The sequence below is a fragment of the Pteronotus mesoamericanus genome, unplaced genomic scaffold, assembly GCF_021234165.1.
Source record: "Pteronotus mesoamericanus isolate MK-2021 breed Mesoamerican mustached bat unplaced genomic scaffold, CSHL_Meso_final contig_48, whole genome shotgun sequence".
NCBI lineage: Eukaryota > Metazoa > Chordata > Mammalia > Chiroptera > Mormoopidae > Pteronotus > Pteronotus mesoamericanus.
The window spans coordinates 3,721,087-3,741,590 of record NW_026555180.1 but is presented as its reverse complement, the minus strand read 5'-3'; the positions used below and the strand labels follow the sequence as shown (position 1 = coordinate 3,741,590).

Genomic DNA, 20,504 nt, shown 5'->3' with positions numbered 1-20,504 from the left:
CATTGTTATTTTAATAGGGGTTGCATTGAATCTATAAGTTGCTATAAGTTTGCTTTGAATTCTGCATCTAGAAGATTCCTTGACTCCATTTTGTTTAGTTCTTTTTTCTGGAGTTTTATTCTGTTCTTTTTTTAGGGACATTTTCCTTTTTACCCCCCTCGTGGCAGCCTCTTTATGTTGGTTTCTTTGTCTTAGGTAGAACTGCTATGTCTCCAAGGCTTGGTAGAGTGGGCTAATATTGGTGTTCTGTACAGTCCAGTGGCACAGCTTCCCCAGTTACCCAAGTTGGGCAGTTGAGGGCCACACCCCTTGTGGGATGTGTACACCCTGCTCTTGTAGTTGAGCCTTGATTGCTGTTGGCATGTCAATAGAAGAAATATACCGCTGGGCCAATCAGTTGCAAGAAATGGCTGTGACCACTGACCACCAATCTGAGATCACTGTGAAGGATCAGCTGTGCTGGGATACATACCATAGAGCGGGACTTAATTTGGTGGGGCTCTCGTGCTTTCTGATTCTGTCCATTGAGTTTGTTGATTGTGGAGGTGGCTGGGTGGTGATGCTTTGATGTGGTCTGAAGCTCTTTACTGATAACACTGGCTCTGGGGTTCCTCAGGAGGTGCAGACCATGGTGAGTTGCCACCTGTGTTCTACTCAGGGCCACCTGTCATGAGCTACAAAGTGATCTGCAGATGGCATCTACTTGTGCTCAGTTTGGAGGTGCCCTGGTGAGGCCTAGCTCTGAACCAAAGTTGGCTGCTGCTAGGGCTGGGCATTGTGCAACTTAGCTAGAGGTATGGGGCACACTGAGGCCAGATCCTGCTTCTGTGAGTGATTTTAGAAAAATCTGAAGCATAAGCCAAGACAGGATACTTGTATGGAAAAGACACTGGAAAAAGCTTGGGTAGATCGGCAAATTTGGTGAGACAGGGCCTCAGGGACTCAACAGCATGGGGCAAACAGTGTTAGCCAGGTTGATGGAATCTCAAATATGGACCCTGCCTGCCAGCTCTGTGGAAGGAGGTCTCATCAAAGGAACAATGGTCTTTGCTAGCACTTCTTTTTGGGAGAAAGCTGTGCCTCCAGTACTTCCCTGATGCCAGCAAAATCAGTTCCTCCTGTACGTCTTCATGTTGTTCAAGCTGCTGCACCAGCACTGAAACTCAGATGGAGTGAGTCTGACAAAGTCTGTGCATGGACCCTCTAAAAACTGCCTGAGATTCTAGAAACTCTCCATTTCTCTCAGCCTCAATCTACCCTGGTTTTAACATCCAGAAATTATGAGAACCTCTCTCCCTGACACTGGAACCCTGGTCTGGCCTGTTGTGAAGCTGTCTTCTTACTCCTCACAGGGGACCTTCTCAGCTAAGATATCCCTCCCAATTTTTGTCTGCCACAGATGGGTGTGGGACCCACTTGTTTCCAGTCTCCACCCTTCCTACCAGTCATGTTGTAGATTCTTCTTTAATACTTTAGTTACAGAACTTCCATTCAGCCATATTTCAGGTAGTTCTGAATGATGGTTGCTCTGCATTTTAGTTGTATCCTTAGTTCTTTAGACATAGTTTTCTTTAGTTCTTTGAACATATTTATAATTGCTAACTTAAGGTCCTTGTTTAGTAAGTCCCATGTCTGGGTTTCCTTAGAGATAGTTTCTACTGACAGCTTTTATCTCTGTAGATGCTTCTGTTTCTCTACTTATCTCACATATTTTCATTTGAAAACTGGACTTGAAAATAATATAATGTGGCAACTCTGGTAATTAAACTCCTCCTTCCTTAGGGTTTGCTCTCGTAGTTTGCTTGTTTAGGAACTTTTCTGAACTTATTCTGTGAAATCGGTATTCTTTCTTGGGTGTGCTCCCTGAACTCTCTATCAGTTAGCTTTTGGCCTGTTAATGACTGGCCTGAAATTTTCTTAAATGTTTTGAACCAGTACATCTCCTAGCCTTTGCTAAAGAGTTCTGCGTATGTATGTGTGAAGGAGAGGCATGTTTTCGATGTTCCAGAAGGCAGCTTACAATTTTGTCTTACTTCTCACTTCTGGATTGTGAAGCACCTCAAGGTCATCCAGAGAAGAGAGATTAGGGCGCTTTCCTGAACATGGACACACTTCTGTACAGACATGTGGCCTTTTAGATTCACCAAACTATGCTGGATGTGTTCATAGTTCCTATAGCCATTTCACTCTTCAGTTTTTCAAGTTTTTTGGTCAGCTTCTCATTTGTTCCAACTGTTAATACCACCTCAGGCAGGTGAAAAGTTAAAAAATTGTTGCTGGTTATTTTCAAAAAGTGTCTCCAGGAAAAGGCCATTGCCAATGTACAAGCTCTGCATGAGGTCAAGTACAGATAAGCTTTATTGTAGGGATTTTCTGAGAACTTTCACATAGGTCAAATCATTGAAGTCCCTGGGAATAGAGTATGAGAAGCTCTGAGCCCATTATACTAGGCTGAGTTGGTTGCTTGAATACTGGTTTTCATGCCTATCACAATCACAAGGCTGTTGATTTGAAAGGCTACTGTGGAGCAGGTGGGGATGCGGATGAAAGTAGAGCATGTTAAACCCATAGAAAACTCACAGTTCTCACCAAGATTCGTCCATTTTTCTTTTTCTTTTCTTTTTTTATAAGATTTTAATCATTTATTTTTAGAGATATGGGAAGGTGGGGGGAAAGAGAAAGAGGGAAACATCAATGTGAGAGAGAAACATTGATCAGTTGTTTCTTGTATGTGTCCCGACTGACAACTGAACTCACAACCCAGGCATGTGCCCTGACTGGGAATCGAACTGGCAACATTTCACTTTGCAAGATGATGCTCAACCAACTGAGCCCCACTGATAAGTGCCACCCATTTTTCTTGAAATAATGTTCCTTGGATTGTTACAAGTCTTTGGTTAACTTTCAGAGTTCTGAAGAATTAATTTTGACCCTATTCTGGCAGTGTTTTTGTTGCTTTTGTGAATATGTAGATATTCAGAGGTCCTTAATCTGCTATAGAAGTACTCTTTCCCTGTGTATTATATTTCATAAAGTTGTCTTCATGTTAACTTGCCAAGATGAAAGAGACTGTATGTTAAAAGGCAATGAAAAACTTAAAAATATCTTAACTTCCTCAAAGAAGAAAAGTCAGGTTGGGAGAATTCAGGAAAAGAAGGAAAGTAAGGTTGGGAGAAAGCTCAATGAGTTCATTTTCAGTGGCAGACACTATTGTCACCTGCTCTATACTTTATAGGAAATTGCACATTTGGTCTCAACAATTCCTGATGGGCCAATATGTAGATGGTAGTAACTTGTGGCTAAATTAATAGAACTATCCCTCCATTACAATCTCAGAATGAAAGAAGGAAGTAGGATAGTATTATGGGTTGAATTATGTTCCCCTCAGAATATGTTCCCCCCAGAATATGTTCCCCCTCAGAATGTGACTTTATTTGGAAAAGTCATTACAGATGTAATTAGTTAAGTTGAAGTTAACCTGGAGTAAGGTAGGCTCTTAATCCAATATAACTGGTGTTTTTGCAAGAAGAATAGATGCTCTGATTGGTGTGGCTCAGTGGGTTGGGTGTCATCCCACAGACTGAAAGGTTGCTGGTTCAATTCCTAGTCATGGTATATGTCTGGGTTGCAGGCTAGGTCCCAGTTTGGGGGTGTGCAAGAGGCAAATAATTGATTTTTCTCTCACACATTGATATTTCTCTCCCTCTGTTTCTCTCTCCTTTCCTTCTCTATAAATAGAGAGACACACATAGAGGAGAACATGACATGGAAGCACAAATAAGAAGGAGATGGACATGTGATTACAGAGGCAGAATTTAGAGTGATGTATCCGAAAGCCAAGGAACACCAAAGATTGCTGGTAAACATCAGAAGCTAGAGGAGGCAAGAAAAGTTTCTCTTCTACAGGTTTCAGAGGGAGCATGACCCTACTGACACCTTGATTTCTGACGTTTAATATCCAGAGCTGTGAGAGAATCAATTTTTCTTGTTTTAAGCTGCTTAGTTTCTGGTATTGTACTTTGCTATTTTAGCTCTAGGAAACTAGTGCAGTAGGAAATTATCAATAGGGCCTAACAGCTGACATTAAATGGGAATTAGTTAGTTAAAAGATCATTGGCAATGATTTTTACTAGAGTGGAGTAAGACTGTCCAATGGCCAAGATGTTCATTCATTTAAAATGTATACTGGACCTTACTGTGTCTTAGGATAGTACTACTTGAAGTGTGGACTGGTGCCAGTCAGTGAGTGGTTTGTTAATGGTCTACCATGAGGTAGGAATCTTGTACCAGTGTGTAAATTAATGTTTTATTTATAAAAAATGTCTTGATACAAAAAGAAAAATTTCACCTTGACTGAGCAGTGGCATAATGGATGTGGGCTAGACTTTGACTGTATGTGGCACTGTTTGAGGGGATGCAAAGATAAATCTGACATAAGCTTACTTACAACTGAACACCAGAGATAAGATGTTCATATTCCTGTCTTGTTTCTAGGTAAACTGTAGTAAGTACCAAAAGAAGCTCCAAACAATAGGGAGAGAGCTTCCAAGTGGAAAAATTTTGAAATGTTTCATAAAAGCAGTGAATTTGAACCAAACTTTGAGTGAGAGTTAAAATATTTTTTAGGGAGAGGCATAATTGACAAATAAAAATTGTGTATATTTAAGGTGTATAATGTGATGACTTAATATACTTACATGTTGTGAAATCATTACCACAGTCAAGAAGACACATCAATCACCTTGCATAATTACCCTGTTTTTTTGGTTGTGAGAACCCAAGATTTTTTCTCTTAGTAAATTTAAAGTATACCATAAAGTATTATTAACTGCTTTCACAATGCTGTACATTAGATATACAGAACTTATTTACTTATGACTGAAAGTTTTTTCAGTTTGACCAACATCTCCCCATTTTCCCCATCCCCTAGCTTATAGCAACCATCGTTCTACTCTCTGCTTGTATGAGTTCAACTTTTTAAAATTTCACATATGAGTGACATGATGCAGTATTTGTCTTTCTAAATCTGGCTTATTTCACGTAACATAATGTCATACAAATTCATTCATGTTATTGCAAATGGCAGGACTTCCTTCTTCTTTTTTATGGTTTAACTATATATATCTCACATTTTCTCTGCCCACTCATCCATTGACAGATGACTAGGTGGTTTCCACATCTTCTCTATTCTGAATAATGCAATGAACATGGGTAGAGATATCTCTTTAAGATACTGTTTTATTTTATTTATTTATTTATTTATTTATTTATTTATTTTTTCAAATACATTTGTCTCCACCATCCCCCAACCACCTTCTCCTGCCCCCTTCCCACCTCCCTCTCTCAATCCTTCCCCTTTGGTTTTGTCCATAAGACCTTGCTACAAGTTCCTTGACTTTCCCCTTCCCTTCCTTTTCGCCCATCCCCCCCCCCACTCTATCCCTCTTGTCTGTTCATTTCTTTTCCTTTCAGTGTTGCTGGTCTTGTTTTCCTTGCATCTTTGTATTGTTGGTTAGGTTCCGCTTATAGGTGAGATCATATGGTATTTGTCTTTCGCCCTCTGGCTTATTTCTCTTAGCATAATGCTCTCTAGTTCCATCCATGCTGTCATGAAGTTTAGTAGTTCTTTTTTACTTTCTGCTGTATAGTCTTCCATTGTGTAAATGTACCATAGTTTTTTGATCCAATCATCTGATGATGGGCATTTAGGTTGCTTCCAACACTTGGCTACTGTAAATTGTGCTGCTATGAACATTGGGGTGCAGAGGTTCTTTTGTATTGGCGTTTTGGTGTTCTTAGGGTATAGTCCCAGCAGGGGAATCACTGGATCAAAAGGCAGTTCCATTTTCAGCTTTCTGAGGAAATTCCACACTGCTTTCCACAGTGGCTGCACCAGTCTGCATTCCCACCAACAGTGTACTAGGGTTCCCTTTTCTCCACAGCCTCGCCAGCACCTGTTGTTTGTTTATCTGTTTATGATGGCCATTCTGACCGGTGGGAGGTGGTACCTCATGGTGGTTTTGATCTGCATTTCTCTGATGGCTAGTGATGCCGAGCATCCTTTCAAATGTCTCTGGGCCCTCTGTATCTCTTCCTTGGAAAAGCGTCTGCCCAGGTCCTTTGACCATTTTTTGATTGGATCGTTTGACTTCTTGGAGTGGAGTTGAGTGAGTTCTTTATATATCTTGGAGATCAGACCTCTATCTGATGTATCATTAGTGAATATATTTTCCCATAGGGTTGGCTCCCCTTTCATTTTGCTGATGTTTTCTTTAGCCATGCAGAAGCTTCTTATTTTGATGAGGTCCCACTTGTTTATTCTTTCCTTTATGTCCCTTGCTTTAGGAGACATATCAGTGAAAAAATTGCTGCGTGGGATATCAGGGAGTTTCCTCCAAATATTCTCCTCTAGGACTTTGATGGTGTTGTGACTTATATTTAAGTCTTTTATCCATCTTGAGTTTATTTCTGTGTATGGTGTCAGCTGATGATCCAATTTCAATTTTTTGCACGTAGCCGTCCAGCTTTCCCAAAACCATTTGCTGAAGAGGCTATTATTGCTCCATTTTATGCTTCTGCCCCCTTTGTCAAATATTAGATGCCCATAGAGACCTGGGCTTATTTCTGGGCTTTCTATTCTGTTCCACTGGTCTATGGGTCTGTTCTTGTGCCAGTACCAGATTGTTTTGAGTATAGTGGCTTTGTAGTAGAGTTTGATGTCCGGTATTGTGATCCCTCCTACTTTATTTTTCTTATTCAAAATTGCTGAGGCTATTCGGGGTCTTTATGGTTCCATATAAATTTTTGAAGTGTCTGTTCTATTTCTGTGAAATATGTCATTTATATCTTAGTAGGGATTGCATTGAATCTATAAATTGCTTTGGGTAGTATGGACACTTTGATGATATTAATTCTTCCAATCCATGACACTGTATATACCTCCATTTATTTGTGTCTTCCTTGATTTCTTTCTTTAATGTTGCACAGTTTTCTGTATACAGGTCTTTTACCTCTTTGGTTAAATTTATTCCTAGGTACTTTATTTTTCTTGTTGCTATATTGAATAGTATTTTTTTTTCTGATTTCTTCTTCTTCTATTTCATTGCTGGTGTACAAAAATGCGTTTGATTTCTTAATATTGACTTTGTATCCTGCTGTTTTACCAAATTTACTTATTAAGTTGAGGAGTGTTTTGGTGGAGTCTACAGGGATTTCTATGTACACTATCATATCATCTGCAGAAAATGATAGCTTTACTGCCTCCTTTCCTATTTGGATGCCTTTTATCTCTTTCTCTTGTCTGACCGCTGTGGCTCGAACTTCCAATACAATGTTGAAAAGAAGTGGTGAAAGTGGACATCCTTGTTGTGTTCCCGATCTTAGTGTGAAAGCTTTTAGTTTTTGCCTGTTGAGTATGATGTTGGCTGTAGGTTTGTCATATATCACCTTTATTATGTTGAGGAATGCCCCATTTATTCCCATTTTGCTGAGTGTTTTGATCATAAATGGGTGTTGAACCTTATTGAATGCTTTTTCTGCGTCTATCGAGATGATCATGTAGTTTTGGTCTTTTCTTTTATTCATGTGATGTATTGCATTTATTGACTTGCATATATTAAACCATCCCTGCATCCCTGGGATGAATCCCACTTGATCATGGTGGATAATCTTTTTAATGTATTGCTGGATGAGGTTTGCCAATATTTTGTTAAGGATTTTAGCATCTATGTTCATCAGTGAAATTGGCCTGTAGTTTTCTTTCTTTGTAGGGTCTTTATCTGGTTTTGGGATTAGGGTGATGCTGGCATCATAAAAAGAGTCTGGGAGTCTGCCCTCCTCTTGGATTTTTTGGAATAGTCTGAGAAGGACAGAGGTTAGCTCTTCCTTAAATGTTTTGTAAAATTCTCCTATGACACTGTCTGGCCCTGGGCTTTTGTGTGTTGGGTGTTTCTTGATTACTGCTTCAATATCCCTAGCTGTTATTGGTCTGTTCAAGCTTTCTGTTTCTTCCTCCTTCAGTGTTGGAAGATTATACTTTTCTAGAAATGTGTCCATTTCATCAAGGTTTTCAAATTTGTTGGCATATAATTGTTCATAGTCATTTCTGACAATCCTTTGTATTTCTGTGGTATCAGTTGTTATTTTTCCTCTTTCATTTATGATCTTATTAATTTGGGTCCTCTCCCTTTTTTTCTTGATGAATCTCCTTAAAGGCTTGTCAATTTTTTTTTTATCTTTTCGAAGAACCAGCTCCTGAATTGGTTGATCCTTTGAATTGTTCTTTTTGTCTCTATGTCATTCAGTTCTGCTCTAATCTTGACTATTTCCTTCCTTCTACTTGCTCTGGGATTTACTTGTGGTTGTTTCTCCAGGTCTTGAAACTGTAGTATTAGGTCTTTTATTTGAAGTGTTTCTATCTTTTTTAGGTAAGCCTGTATTGCTATGAACTTCCCTCTCGGGACTACCTTTGCTGTGTCCCATAGGTTTTGGACTGTTGTCTGTTCATTTTCATTTGTTTCCAGAAATTTTTTGATTTCTTCTCATCACATTATTGAACTGTTCACTGTTCAATAGTCTGCTGTTCAGTCTCCATGAGTTTGCAGTTTTTTGAGGTTTCTCTTTGAGGTTGATTTCCAGTTTCAAGCCCTTGTGGTCTGAGAAAAAGTTTGGTATTATTTCAGTTTTCCTGAATTTGCTGAGCCTTGCTTTGTGTCCTATCATGTGGACTATATTTGAAAAACTGCCATGAGCACTTGAAAAGAATGTGTATTTTTCTTCTTTGGGATGTAAGGTTCTATATATGTCACTTAAGTCTGTTTGATTCAGTGCGTCATTCAGCTCCACAATATCCTGATTGATGTTTTGTTTGGAAAATCTGTCCATTTTTGACAGTGGGGTGTTGAAATCCCCTACTATCAGTGTGTTGCTGTCTATATCTTTTTTGAAGTCATCCAACAATTTCCTTATATACTTGGGAGCCCCTATGTTGGGTGTATATAAGTTTACAATGTTTATGTCTTCTTGATAGATACTTCCTTTCAGTATTTTAAAGTGTCCCTCTGGGTCTCTTTTTATGGCTTTTGTTTTAAAATCTATTTTTTCTGATATAAGTATTGCAACCCCTCTTTCTTCTCTTGCCCATTTCCTTGGAATATTTTTTTCCATCCCTTTACTTTCAATCTGTGTAGCTCTTTTGCTCTGAGGTGGGTCTCTTGTAGGCAGCATATGTGTGGATCATGTTTTCTTATCCATTGAGCTATCCTGTGTCTTTTGATTGGGGTATTTAGACCATTTACATTGAGAGTTATTATTGATAGAAACCTATTTCTTTTTTCCCTTTGTACCTGTGTTTTTTGCTTTTTCACTCTTTTCCTTCATCTTCTTAAACCAGTCCCTTTAGCATATCTTGGAGTGCTGGTTTGGTAGAGATGTATTCTTTTAGCCTTGTTTTGTTCTGGGAAACTCCATATTTCCCTTTCTATTTTAATTGAGAGCCTTGCTAGGCAGAGCAGCCTTGGTTGTAGGCCTTTTTTTTTCATGACTTGGAATATTTCTTGCCATTCCCTTCTGGCTTATAGTGTTTCTGTTGAGCAGTAAGCTGCTAGCTGCATCAGGGCCCCCTTGTAAGTTACTTTCTCCTTCTCCCTTGCTGCCTTGAAGATTCTCTTTGTTTTTAATAGTTGCCATTTTAATGATGATGTGTCTTGGAGTGAACCTCTTTGAGTCCCTCTTGAGTGGGGTCCTCTGTGCCTCCTGGATCCATGAGAGCCTTTCTCTCCTCAAATTAAGGAAATTTTCCATCATTACTTTTTTGAGGAGGTTCTCTATCCCTCGCTCTCTTCTTCTCCTTCTGGTATCCCTATTATACGGATATTATTTCATTTCAGGTTGCCCTGCATTTCCCTAAATTCCTCTTCATTCTTTTGGAGTGTTTTTTCCATTTCCTGTTCTTTCTGGGAGCTTTTTTCTACCTTATCCTCCATCTCACTGATTCGATCCTCGGCTTCATCTAGCCTGCTTTGGATTCCTTCTACTGTGTTCTTCAAATCAGAAATGGTATTCTTCATATCCTCTTGTGTATTCTTCATAGTTTCTATGTCCTTTTCCAAGCAGATATAGTTTGCTGTAAGATCCTGATAGTTTCTCTGCAGTTTCTCACAGTTATCTTTGAGCTGGCTGAGCTCATTGAGCTTCCTTAGAGCCATTGTTTTGAATTCAGTATCTGATAGTTCCCTTGCCTCCACTTCATTTAGCTCTCTCTGTGGGAGTTTCCCTTTTCCACTCATTTTGGGGGAACTTCTTTTTCTTTCCATTTTTGTGAGAATCTATTAAGTAAATAAGTAATTAATTTATTTATTTTTGCTTCTGCTTCAATTGGGTCATCTAGATTTCCTGACTTTGTGGATTAAACTTCTATGGTAGTAGGTGGTCTTTTTATTTATTTATTTATTTATTTATATTTTTTAATTTTTTAATTTTTTAATTTTTTAATTTTTTATTTTTTTACTTTTCTTTCTGGGCCTGCCTCTGATGATGTCAGTTGTTGACCTTATATGACCGTGGGTTGTTTGTTTGAGCCTTCTAGGAGTCTACTGTCTCTGTCTGACTCCTGCTTTGGATACCTTTGTGACCCCTTCAGCCAGGGATCCACTATTTCTGTGGATCACTCTGCATTCTCATGCTGGCTCCTTGAGCACGCTCCCCGGCCGGCAGGATCCCCCACCCGCCTGTGCTCGTGCAGGCTTGCCCCTGCCCTGAGGTGCTTATTCGTGACCTTGCACACTTGTCTGGCCCCATGCCCGGCAGGCACCCCGGAACTGGTCAGTTTAGGGTGTTCTATTGTGTGCTTTCCCTGTTTTTGGCTCTTTGGGGTCATCCCCTGCTCACGCAAAATGGAGACTACAGAAATGGTAGGAAGTCTTCTCCAGGGCTCTGGTTAATCCTGTCCCCAGTCTCTCCTCCAGGGTCTCTGGGCAGCTCAGTGACCCCTTCTGCCCAGGATCTACTATTTCTGTGGATAGCTCTGCACTCGCGGGCCCATGTGGGCCAGTTTACGCCTGCGCTTGCCAATCTGTGCACTCCCTCATAGGCCCCTTGGGCGCCAACCTGTGGGAGCCCTGGCCAGCCCTCAAGGGTCTGCACACGCGTTCGCCAACCCTCACCGGCCACTTGCCGCGTGTGTGCGTGCCTGCACTGGGTGATTTTGGGCTGTCTATTGTGTGCTTTTTAGCTTTCGGCTCTTTGAAGGCGTTGCCTACCCACGCACAATAGAGACTATGGAAAGGAGAAGGACTTGGGATTCCCCATTCATCCTCCTGTTCTTTCCCCAACGCCTCCGTTTCCAGTCTCTCCTCAGTGGTCTCTGGGCAGTTCTGTGACCTTTTCAGCCAAGGATCCACTATTTTTGTGGACCGTGTTGTATTCACAGGCCATCTGGCTCCTGTGTGCCTGCTTCTGCCTCTTTGCGGGTGTGCCCTGCCTGCCCAAAATGGAGACTATGGAATGGGGAGGGAGTCGGGACTCCCCGGTTCCTCCTCCTGTTCTTTCCCCCATGCGTCTGTCTCCAGTCTCTCCTCAGGGATCTCTGGGCAGTTATGTGGCTCCTTCGGCCAAGGATCCACTATTTCTGCAGACCACGTTGCAATTGCGGGCAGTCTGGTTTGTGCGTGCCCTGCTTCTGCCTCTTTGGGGGCACGGCCTGCCTGCCCAAAATGGAGACTACGGAATGGGGAGGGAGTCGGGACTCCCCGGTTCCTCCTTCTTTTCTTTCCCCAACGCCTCCGTCTCCAGTCTCTCCTCAAGGCTCTCAATGCAGCTGTGTGACCCCTTTGGCCAGGGATCCTCTATTTCTTCCAGCTTGTCTGCACTTAGCCCCCCAGCTCACATGCACACAAGCTGTGTGCGAAGCGCACAGAAGGCAGGTTAATTGATTCCCTTATGCCTGAGCGAGATGGTAGCTGCAGAGTAGGAGATGAGTTATCACCGGGGCTCTGCAGGCCGCTGTCTCAGTTCTCTTCACAAAGTTTTCCTCACCAATCTTTTCCTAAGCACCAGCCCACTCTGCTGCTGCTTCTACTCAGAGATCAAGGAGGGTGGCTGCCACTGCAATTTTTGCGTTGGCCCTTTAAATGTCTCTTTGCATCCCCAGCCGCCTGTCTCTGGCAGAGAGCGCCCCTAAGCTTTATGGGGTTGCGTTTTGTCTGTGTGTTTTCCTGGTTTTAGCTGCTGTAGTGTAGGGGTCCCTTGTTTATGGTTCAGACCCTGTTCTTCTCATGGGGAGCTAACTGGCCGTTTCAATGTCTCTCTGGTGCTGGTGCCCGTTGGCGCCCAGCCCACCCTCTCGAGCCTCCACCACTCTTCTCACTCGTTGGGATATGTGAGCTGAATCCACTGTCTGTCCGCAGCTCCAAGGCTCCTCTTCCACTATCATTCCATTGTTTTCCAGGTGATTTCTCCACTATTTAGTCACAATTCCAGTTTGGTCTTGGGAGGAGGTCAGGGTGACTCCCATTCACTCCTCCGCCATCTTCCTTCCAGAATCTACTAGAATTGATAAATGAATTCAGCAAAGTAGCAGGATACAAAATTAATACTGAGAAAATCAGTTTCATTTTATATGCCAATAATGAACTAACAGAAAGGGAAATAAAAGACAATCCCACTCTAATTGTTTCAAGAAGAATAAAATACCTAGGAATAAACTTAACCGAGGATGAAAAAGACCTGTACTGGGAAAATTATAAGACACTGAAGAAAAAAATAGAAGAAGATACAAGTAAGTGGAAGTACATACTATGTTCATGCATAGGAAGAATTAACATCATTATAATGTCCATACTACTCAAAGCAATCCATAGGTTCAGTGCAATTTCTATCAAGATTCCAATTATGTGTTATCATAAATGAGTGCTGGATTTTATTCCAGTGACAAATATTTCAAGAATGTATATGGAACCACAAAAGGCCCAGAAAAGTAAGAGTGATTTTGAGAAAGAACAAAGTTGGAGGAATATGCTACCAAATATTAAACTATACTATAAGGTTATAGTAATCAAAACAGCATGTACTGGCATAAAAACAGACACATAGATCAACAGAACAGAGTAGAGAGCCCAGGAATAAACCCACACCTTTATAGTCAATTAATGTTTGACAGAGGAAGCAAGCACATGCAATGGGCTAAAAGTAGTTTATTCAATAAGTGGTGTTGGGAAAACTGGGCAGATATGTGAAGAAAAACGAAAGCATACCACTTTCTCACACCACACACAAGGATAAATTCAAAATGGATCAAAGACTTAAATATTAGATCTAAATCATAAAAATCCTAGAAGAAAACATAGGCAGCAAAATGTTGGACATTGCTTGTAGCAATATTTTATCAGATACATCTCCCCAGGCAAGAGAAACAAAGGAAAAAATGAACAAATGGGACTACATCAAACTAAAAAGTCTTTGCACAGCAAAGGAAATCATCAACAAAATTAAAAACCCATAGAATGGGAGAACATATTCACTGATAAAACTGGTAAAGATTTAATATCCAAATTTATTAAGAACTTACAACCCAGTTAAAAAATGGGGAAAGGACCTGAATAGACACTTCTCCAAAAAAGGACATACAGATGGCAAATAGACATATGAAAATATGTTCAAATGTCATGAATCATCAGAGAAATGCAAATTAAACCACAGTGAGATATCATCTTATACCTTTCATAATGGCTACTATTAATAAATCAACAAACAAGTGCTGGCCAAGATGGGGAGAAAAGAGAACCCCTTTGCACTGTTGGTGGGAATGCAGCCTGGTGAAGCAGTATGGAGATACATCAAAAATTTAAAAATGGATCTTCTTTTTGACCCCACAATCTCACTTATGGGAATATTATCTGAAGGAACCCAAAACACTAATTCTAAAGAATATAAGCACCCCTATGTTCATTGCAGCATTATTTACAATTGCTAAGATATGGAAGCAACCCAAATGTCCATCAGTAGATGAGGGATAAAACAACTATGGGACATTTACACAATGGAATTCTTCTTGGCCATAAAAAAGAGACAATTTTACCTCTTTGAACAGTATGGATGGATCTGGAGAACATTACGCCAAGTGAAATACGCCAGTCAGAGAAAGACAAATACCATATGATTTCACTCATATGTGGAATCTAATGAACAAACTGAACTAACAAGGAAAATGTGGACAGACTCATGGATGGAGAGCAGGATGACAGCTGGTAGTGGAGGTAGGTAAGGGGAGAGAGGGATTAAGCAAAAAAAAAAAAATAAAAGGACTCATGGACATGGACAACAGTACGGTAATTGCTGTGGGTAGGAGGTTATAAGGGGACTAAATGATAATGGAAAAAATTATAATAAAATTTAAATAAAAATTAAAAATAAAATAATCACTGGGTCTAGATGGGAGTGTGACTGAGGTTGGAGGCAGGACAATCAACTGACTAGGAAGCTACTGAAGTAGGCTAAAGGAGGGACAGAGAGAAACTGAGGGCTTGAGTTAGGGCAGGTGGTAACATGATCCCAGGAAAACTGAAGCAGGCTTCTTTTCTCCTTTCACAGAAAGTCTCAGACCTCATGTTCTCTCTGCAGTGTCCCTACCCTACTGCCTTCTTGACTGGAACCTGTATGACCCATGAGCTCACACTGGGAAGGTAAAAATTTCCAAATGGATCAAACTAGGATCAAGATTCCCAACATGAGTATTGAACAGGGTGCAGGGATGGTGGGTAAAAATAGACATTATCCTATTCTGTGGGCAGTCTGTGAGAAGCCAGCAAACAATGTGCAAAGATTTATTGAAGAGTAGGGAGATAGCTGGGGCAAGCTTGGTGATGACAGTGGCCCTAAGCTGACCAAAGGAAAGTAGGACTGGATGGGGAGGGGACGTTGGAGAGAGCTCTAAGCATAATGGAGAAACTTCACACTGGCAGAAGGGGGAAAACAGCGATTTCCAGAACCATAAAGATGGTACCTACACAGCAGGTGTATACTAGTGTTTAAAGGAAGCCATGGTTAGCCTTGAACAGACAGAGAGCCTGGTGAAAGTTGTATCAGAGACCATAACTTGGCAGCTGAAGGAAAGTAAAAGTGTTCTAGAAAGTCAGCAGGGAGCCAAGACTACAAAGAAGAACACGCTGATGCCCCCATAGGCTGTGAGAAACTTAAAGATATGGGAGGACTTTCTAAGGAGAATTGTGTATTTTTTGAAGCTTCTCTGGGAGACCGCATAAAGCACAAAGATGTGGAAGAATGTTGGCCAGAGCCTGCTAGAGGGGCAATGAGTGAAGATTGCAGACTGCCCCAGGGAGCTAGTTGAAGAATAATGGTATTCAGCAGGCTGCCTGGAGGCACCAGCCACATTCTCTCTGTCTTTATGACAGTCAGGCACCTTTTCCATACCTTTAACCCCTTGAACCTGTCAAAACTCCATGATATTATTCATTAGAGGGAATCAGTAAAAGGGTGTGGATGGATCAGCACAGGAATACACCACTGGCACTAAAACACAAGCCAGGTGGTCTGAAGCGGAATTGTATTTGTGCATGTAGGGGAAAAAGCGTTACACAGCTGAGAGATCCTGCCCAGTCTGAAAGCCGAATTCTGTATCTACTCTCACAGTATTTACTTTTCCTGTTAAAACCTACCTTTGAGTTTGGAGATCTGTAAGAGGGCTGGAAAGCCATCCAAAGTATTAAGCAGCCAAAGTTTAAGTTTCTTACTAAATAACTGGACAGATTTCCAGTTATGTAAATAGAAACATCTTCCAGAAAATCATTAAGGAGAACATCTTTAATTCCCCACAACAAAAGTGAAGAGATATTATGACTGCTGGCCAGTGCAGGTATCCTCTAATTACAAGTAGCCAAAGGTCACATATGCCACGAATTCAGAGAGAAGGCCCCACCTAGTCAAAGCGGGCAGCCATGCTGCAGCTGTTGCCACAGTTCACTGAGCAGGAGCAGAATTTGAATTTTATTTGAAGGTGTTAAAATATTGATAATGGATTCAAAAAATGTTTTTAATCCTTACCTGAGGAAGAGAGAGAGAGACACAAACACAGAGACAAAGAGATCAGTGGCCTCCCACAAGTGCCCCAACTGGGGATCAAACTCAAAACCTAGGTATGTGCTCTGATGAAGACATGAACCCACATTTTAGTGGGTATGGGAAAATGCTCCAACTAACTGAGTCACCCAGCTAGGACTGACTTAAAATTTAAAGCAACACTATACTGGCCAATAGTAGGTGGGTCAAACCAAAATATTTAATGGCTGAACCTAGGCCCTGGTTTTCAACATTTGTATTAAAAACTCAGAATCACAAGATTGTTTCCTAAAAAAAAAAAGAAAAAAGAAAGATAATGGTTCATGATTGCTTAAAAAACAAACAAACAAACAAACAGATATTCACCACAGAAACTGTAGTGAAAATATAATTGGCCCCCAAACTATAATAATCACTCTAGAGATAGAGTATAAAAACAAACAAACCCAAAACTCCTGGCAGTTATGTATATTTTATTTTAAAGCACTTATTCTAATAACTCATTTTAACATGTCTTCTTTTATTGAAATTACCTGAGAAAGAATTTTGACTCAGTTTGGGGTTCTTTGGTCGCTGAAACCAAAGGCTACCATGTGTACTGGCTTCTACCTTCCATGAGGTAACTCAGACTCTCACTAAATTCAGAAGGAAAAGCTGAGTTTTAGGGAACTATCAAAAGCTTGTGATCCTCCAACCCTGCTCTTTACTGCTCAGACCCCTAAAGTCCATGGACACTGTGGAGAAGGGCTGTGGTTCTACCCCAGCCTTTGGCACCCACTTCTGGAAGGATAAAAACCAGAAACTCAACTGATATTTTCTTACCTTGTACTTCTGTACTTCATAGGGTTTAAAGAGCTGGCACACCTCAGGCAATGACATAAGCATGACAGTATCTTGCTGCAGAGATTTGCAGAAGGAAGTAAGGAAGTTCTCCACCTGAGGTAAGGAATGGAAGGTATCTCCAAAAACTTGTTTTGGGTCTGGTGAGACTGAGTCCCCATATGTACTTAATTAGCCCCAAGTGATAATAGGATGAGTTTCATTCCAATTAATGTAAAACTTAACCTATCAGCTTTTCCATTTGGGTAGAATAATGAGGAACACATTTTCATGAAGTTTTTTTGAAAGGAAAAGAGTTTGAACCACAAGAGGGCCTCTGTCGATTATAATAGGATGAGGAAATGGCCAGGGGGGTACAGAGCAGAGTTTAGAATGAATGTTCACTGACTGGTTGACCCTGTTATTTTTCAGGTCTGAAAAAGGATAACAGTACTTAATAAAAGAGGCTTCCTCCTTGACCTTGAGTTAGAATTTACCTAAGGTTTCTGTAAGCAAAAGCGGCCTGGAGTCATTCTACACAGGAGCCTTCTTTAAAGACTGATGTGGACAGCTTTTATTGAGGAACATGTGAATGAAAAGGGGCCACATATTAACCTGACAAGCTCAGGGAAGGCCTGTGAGGCAGACTTACAAACTCAGAGACTTAAAGTAACCACAAAGGATGGTCTGAAATTAGAACTTATTAACTAAAAGTAGTCATGGTAGGTAGTCATGGCCAAGGCTGGTATTTTTCCCTAACAAAGATCAATTTTTACATTAACTGAGCCTGTCTGCTGTCTTTTTGCACCTATGATAACATACTTTGGAATGTCAAGGTCACTTTTCTTTTTCCAAACCCCTTGGGACTATAAATTCCCTCATTGTTATTGTTAACATGTAAATTTTTTTCTGTTAACTATCCTGTATTCACCTGTATAAAACAAACACGTGTTTTATCATTTTACCTTTTAACCAATCCCAAAGTTCCCCCACCCCAACTTTTTTGCTTTTTCCTATCTCCTTACTCTATCATCAATGGATTTCAGGTAGTCCCTTTATGTTTCCTCCTTTGATTGTAATGTATAAAGTAAAGTGCTAAACTGCCATTCTCCCAGAGCATTTCTCAATTTGTTGAGACTTTGCTTCATGGCAATTGTTGTCAGTTTGGCTCAAATAAACTCACCAAAAATTCTCTACACATTCAAATGTTTGTTACATTGACAAACAAAACAGCAGCTTCCTTTTCTTTATTTTCTCCCATGTTGATTTTTCAGATTCTGTGGCTGAACCTTGTGGCCAACCTGAGTTGCCAGTTATTAATAACTCTTGACTATTGGGGATTTCTGCAGGTTCCAGTATTCTAAGGCATGCAGCCCTGACACAAGGGCCCACCAGGGACTTCAGGCGAGGCACTGCTCCCCCTGTGCAGGCTGTCAAGGAAGTTGGGGCCAACCCTTGAGTTACCCGATCTAAAACCCTGTTATTAGGTGCATGACTAAAGTGTATAGAACAAGCCATCTCTACAGAGACTCATAGTTATTCAACAAGATATGCAGTAGTGGGACAAGTGGGATATGTTAACCCTTTCCTTCTTAGGTCGGTAAGTTTGGAGCATGACCTTTTGGGGTTGGTGGGTTTCAATGAGAGTAGCTATGGGCTCATCTCTGTTTATTCCCTCACCTCCCATGTCCAAGTTATCAAATCCTGTTGCATCTACTTCAGAAATATTTCTCTCTGATGCCATCGTCACTGCTCCCCATCTGACAGCCCTCATCATTTCTTACCTTGCCTATGACAAAACATCCTGACCATACTCTCTGCTCCAATATGGCAATCGGTGTCACTGCTCCCACACTGTCTTCTCAATAATCATGATTCTTTACAGGGCATACAAGGCATTTCCTAACACCAGCCTACTTTCCCACCTCCCCTTTGGCTTCCCTCCTTTAAAGATACTAGCCACAGTGACGTTTTTGTCATTTGTCTGTACACATCTTGCTGCCTTTGAATGCACTTATTATTCTACCTGGAATCCCTTTCCCACTCCCTTTTAGTCTGTTGAATCTCTGCTTTTCCATTGGAGTCCAGTGCATGGCCACCTCTTTGGAGTCCACCCTAGCCATCTCTACTTCTGGGCACTCACAACAATCTAATCATGCTGCTATTCTACAGTTTACTATACAGTAAAATACTTATTGGCTTATATTGCTCCTTTTAGTACCAGACTACAACTTACCAAGACTTATGGACACTACTTTACTAGTTTCAGAAATGGTACTGGTCACAGGGTAAGAATAAGTTAATATTAATGAGTGAATGAAGAAAAGGAGAAATATAATAGATATCCAGTGTGGGTGTATATTTTAAACATTGCATTAATAGGACAGGGGCCACTTTTAAGACATCTTGGTCTCTACCTCACTACTATGCCTTATACTGAAAAAGTATTTACTAAATGTGCTCATGCTGAATGAATATAATCACCCAAAGCTGAAGTATTTCAAACACTAAAACATCAGAAAAGCTTTTATTTAAATGTGTACTTGTTTCCCTAGGTTTCCATTTTTCTACTGCAAAAGATAAAACTCAGGATGGTTAAAAGATTTATTTGTGTTTTCCACAGTTCATTTATGATAATATCCATGTCAAATCATCCTACTTGAAAACCATGCTTCTTTTTCAGTTAGCATGCATCAATAAAATGACTAGCATTATTGAAAATCCCAGGATGAATATTACCAATACTCTATTCAAAATCAGCTGGAATTAGGATCTAAAAACATAACTGAATTATATTTAAAGCATAAAGTTAGATATATTAGCACCTTGGAAAATTCCCAAATGATTAAGCTGAATAAAAATATCACCCTCAAGAATTCATTAATTGTAAAATAGCTGAATTCTGTGCCCTTCAGTGCAGTGAATTACCAGTAGACATGTCTTGTGGGGTTCTTTCAAGTAAAATGGTTAATAGTGAGTCATAAACACTTGTATTTTATAGATAAAATCATACCCTTTCAGGTTCTTGGTTCTTCACATTTTGTAAAATGCCTTGACAATAGTTGCAGTATTCATCAGCAAGAAAAGACATTTAGGAAAGAGGTGAAAAATTATTTCAGTTTGCAGTCTATTTTAAGAATGAACTTGCTCCTTAAAGGCCATTATGAAGTCTTTGGAGGCTGTTGCAATTCTGATATGACAGTAGTTGAGTATCTTTGGAGTAATGCATACTTTATTGGCCTAAAACTGATGTAGCTTCAATTTAAATATCGTAACTCCAGGGTCTGTACCACCCTTTATAAATGTCATCAATCATTGATACCTTTCTCCTTAAACCCCAATTTCCCCCCTCCATAACCCCAGACCCAGTTTCTAAAAAATCCACATTCTGTTCCCTTCCCAGTCATGGAAGGCTCTCACTCTAGAAGATGATATAGTGGTCCCAGGTATAGCCTTTCTATAGAACAAGAGAGGAAGACCTGAATTTCCTGACTACCACTAAGCCCAGGAGGAAAGGTTGGTCTTCATGTGCCTGAGAGAAGGCAGATATTACTCATCTGGTACAGCAATCATAATAGGTAAATAAAAAGACATTTACTGCCTGGGGTATCAAA

General features: G+C 40.4%; 1 protein-coding gene across 1 annotated transcript in view; it reads right to left on the bottom strand.

Annotated features, from left to right (window-relative positions):
* Positions 1-14,945: 14,945 nt before the first annotated feature.
* RFX8 (regulatory factor X8) overlaps positions 14,946-20,504 on the bottom strand; it is a 231,618-nt gene continuing 226,059 nt past the window's right edge. Inside the window, 5 exon segments of the mRNA XM_054578035.1 lie at positions 14,946-14,950; positions 15,672-15,765; positions 15,768-15,825; positions 16,895-17,007; positions 19,904-19,981. Coding sequence (XP_054434010.1) covers positions 14,946-14,950; positions 15,672-15,765; positions 15,768-15,825; positions 16,895-17,007; positions 19,904-19,981 — 348 coding nt within the window.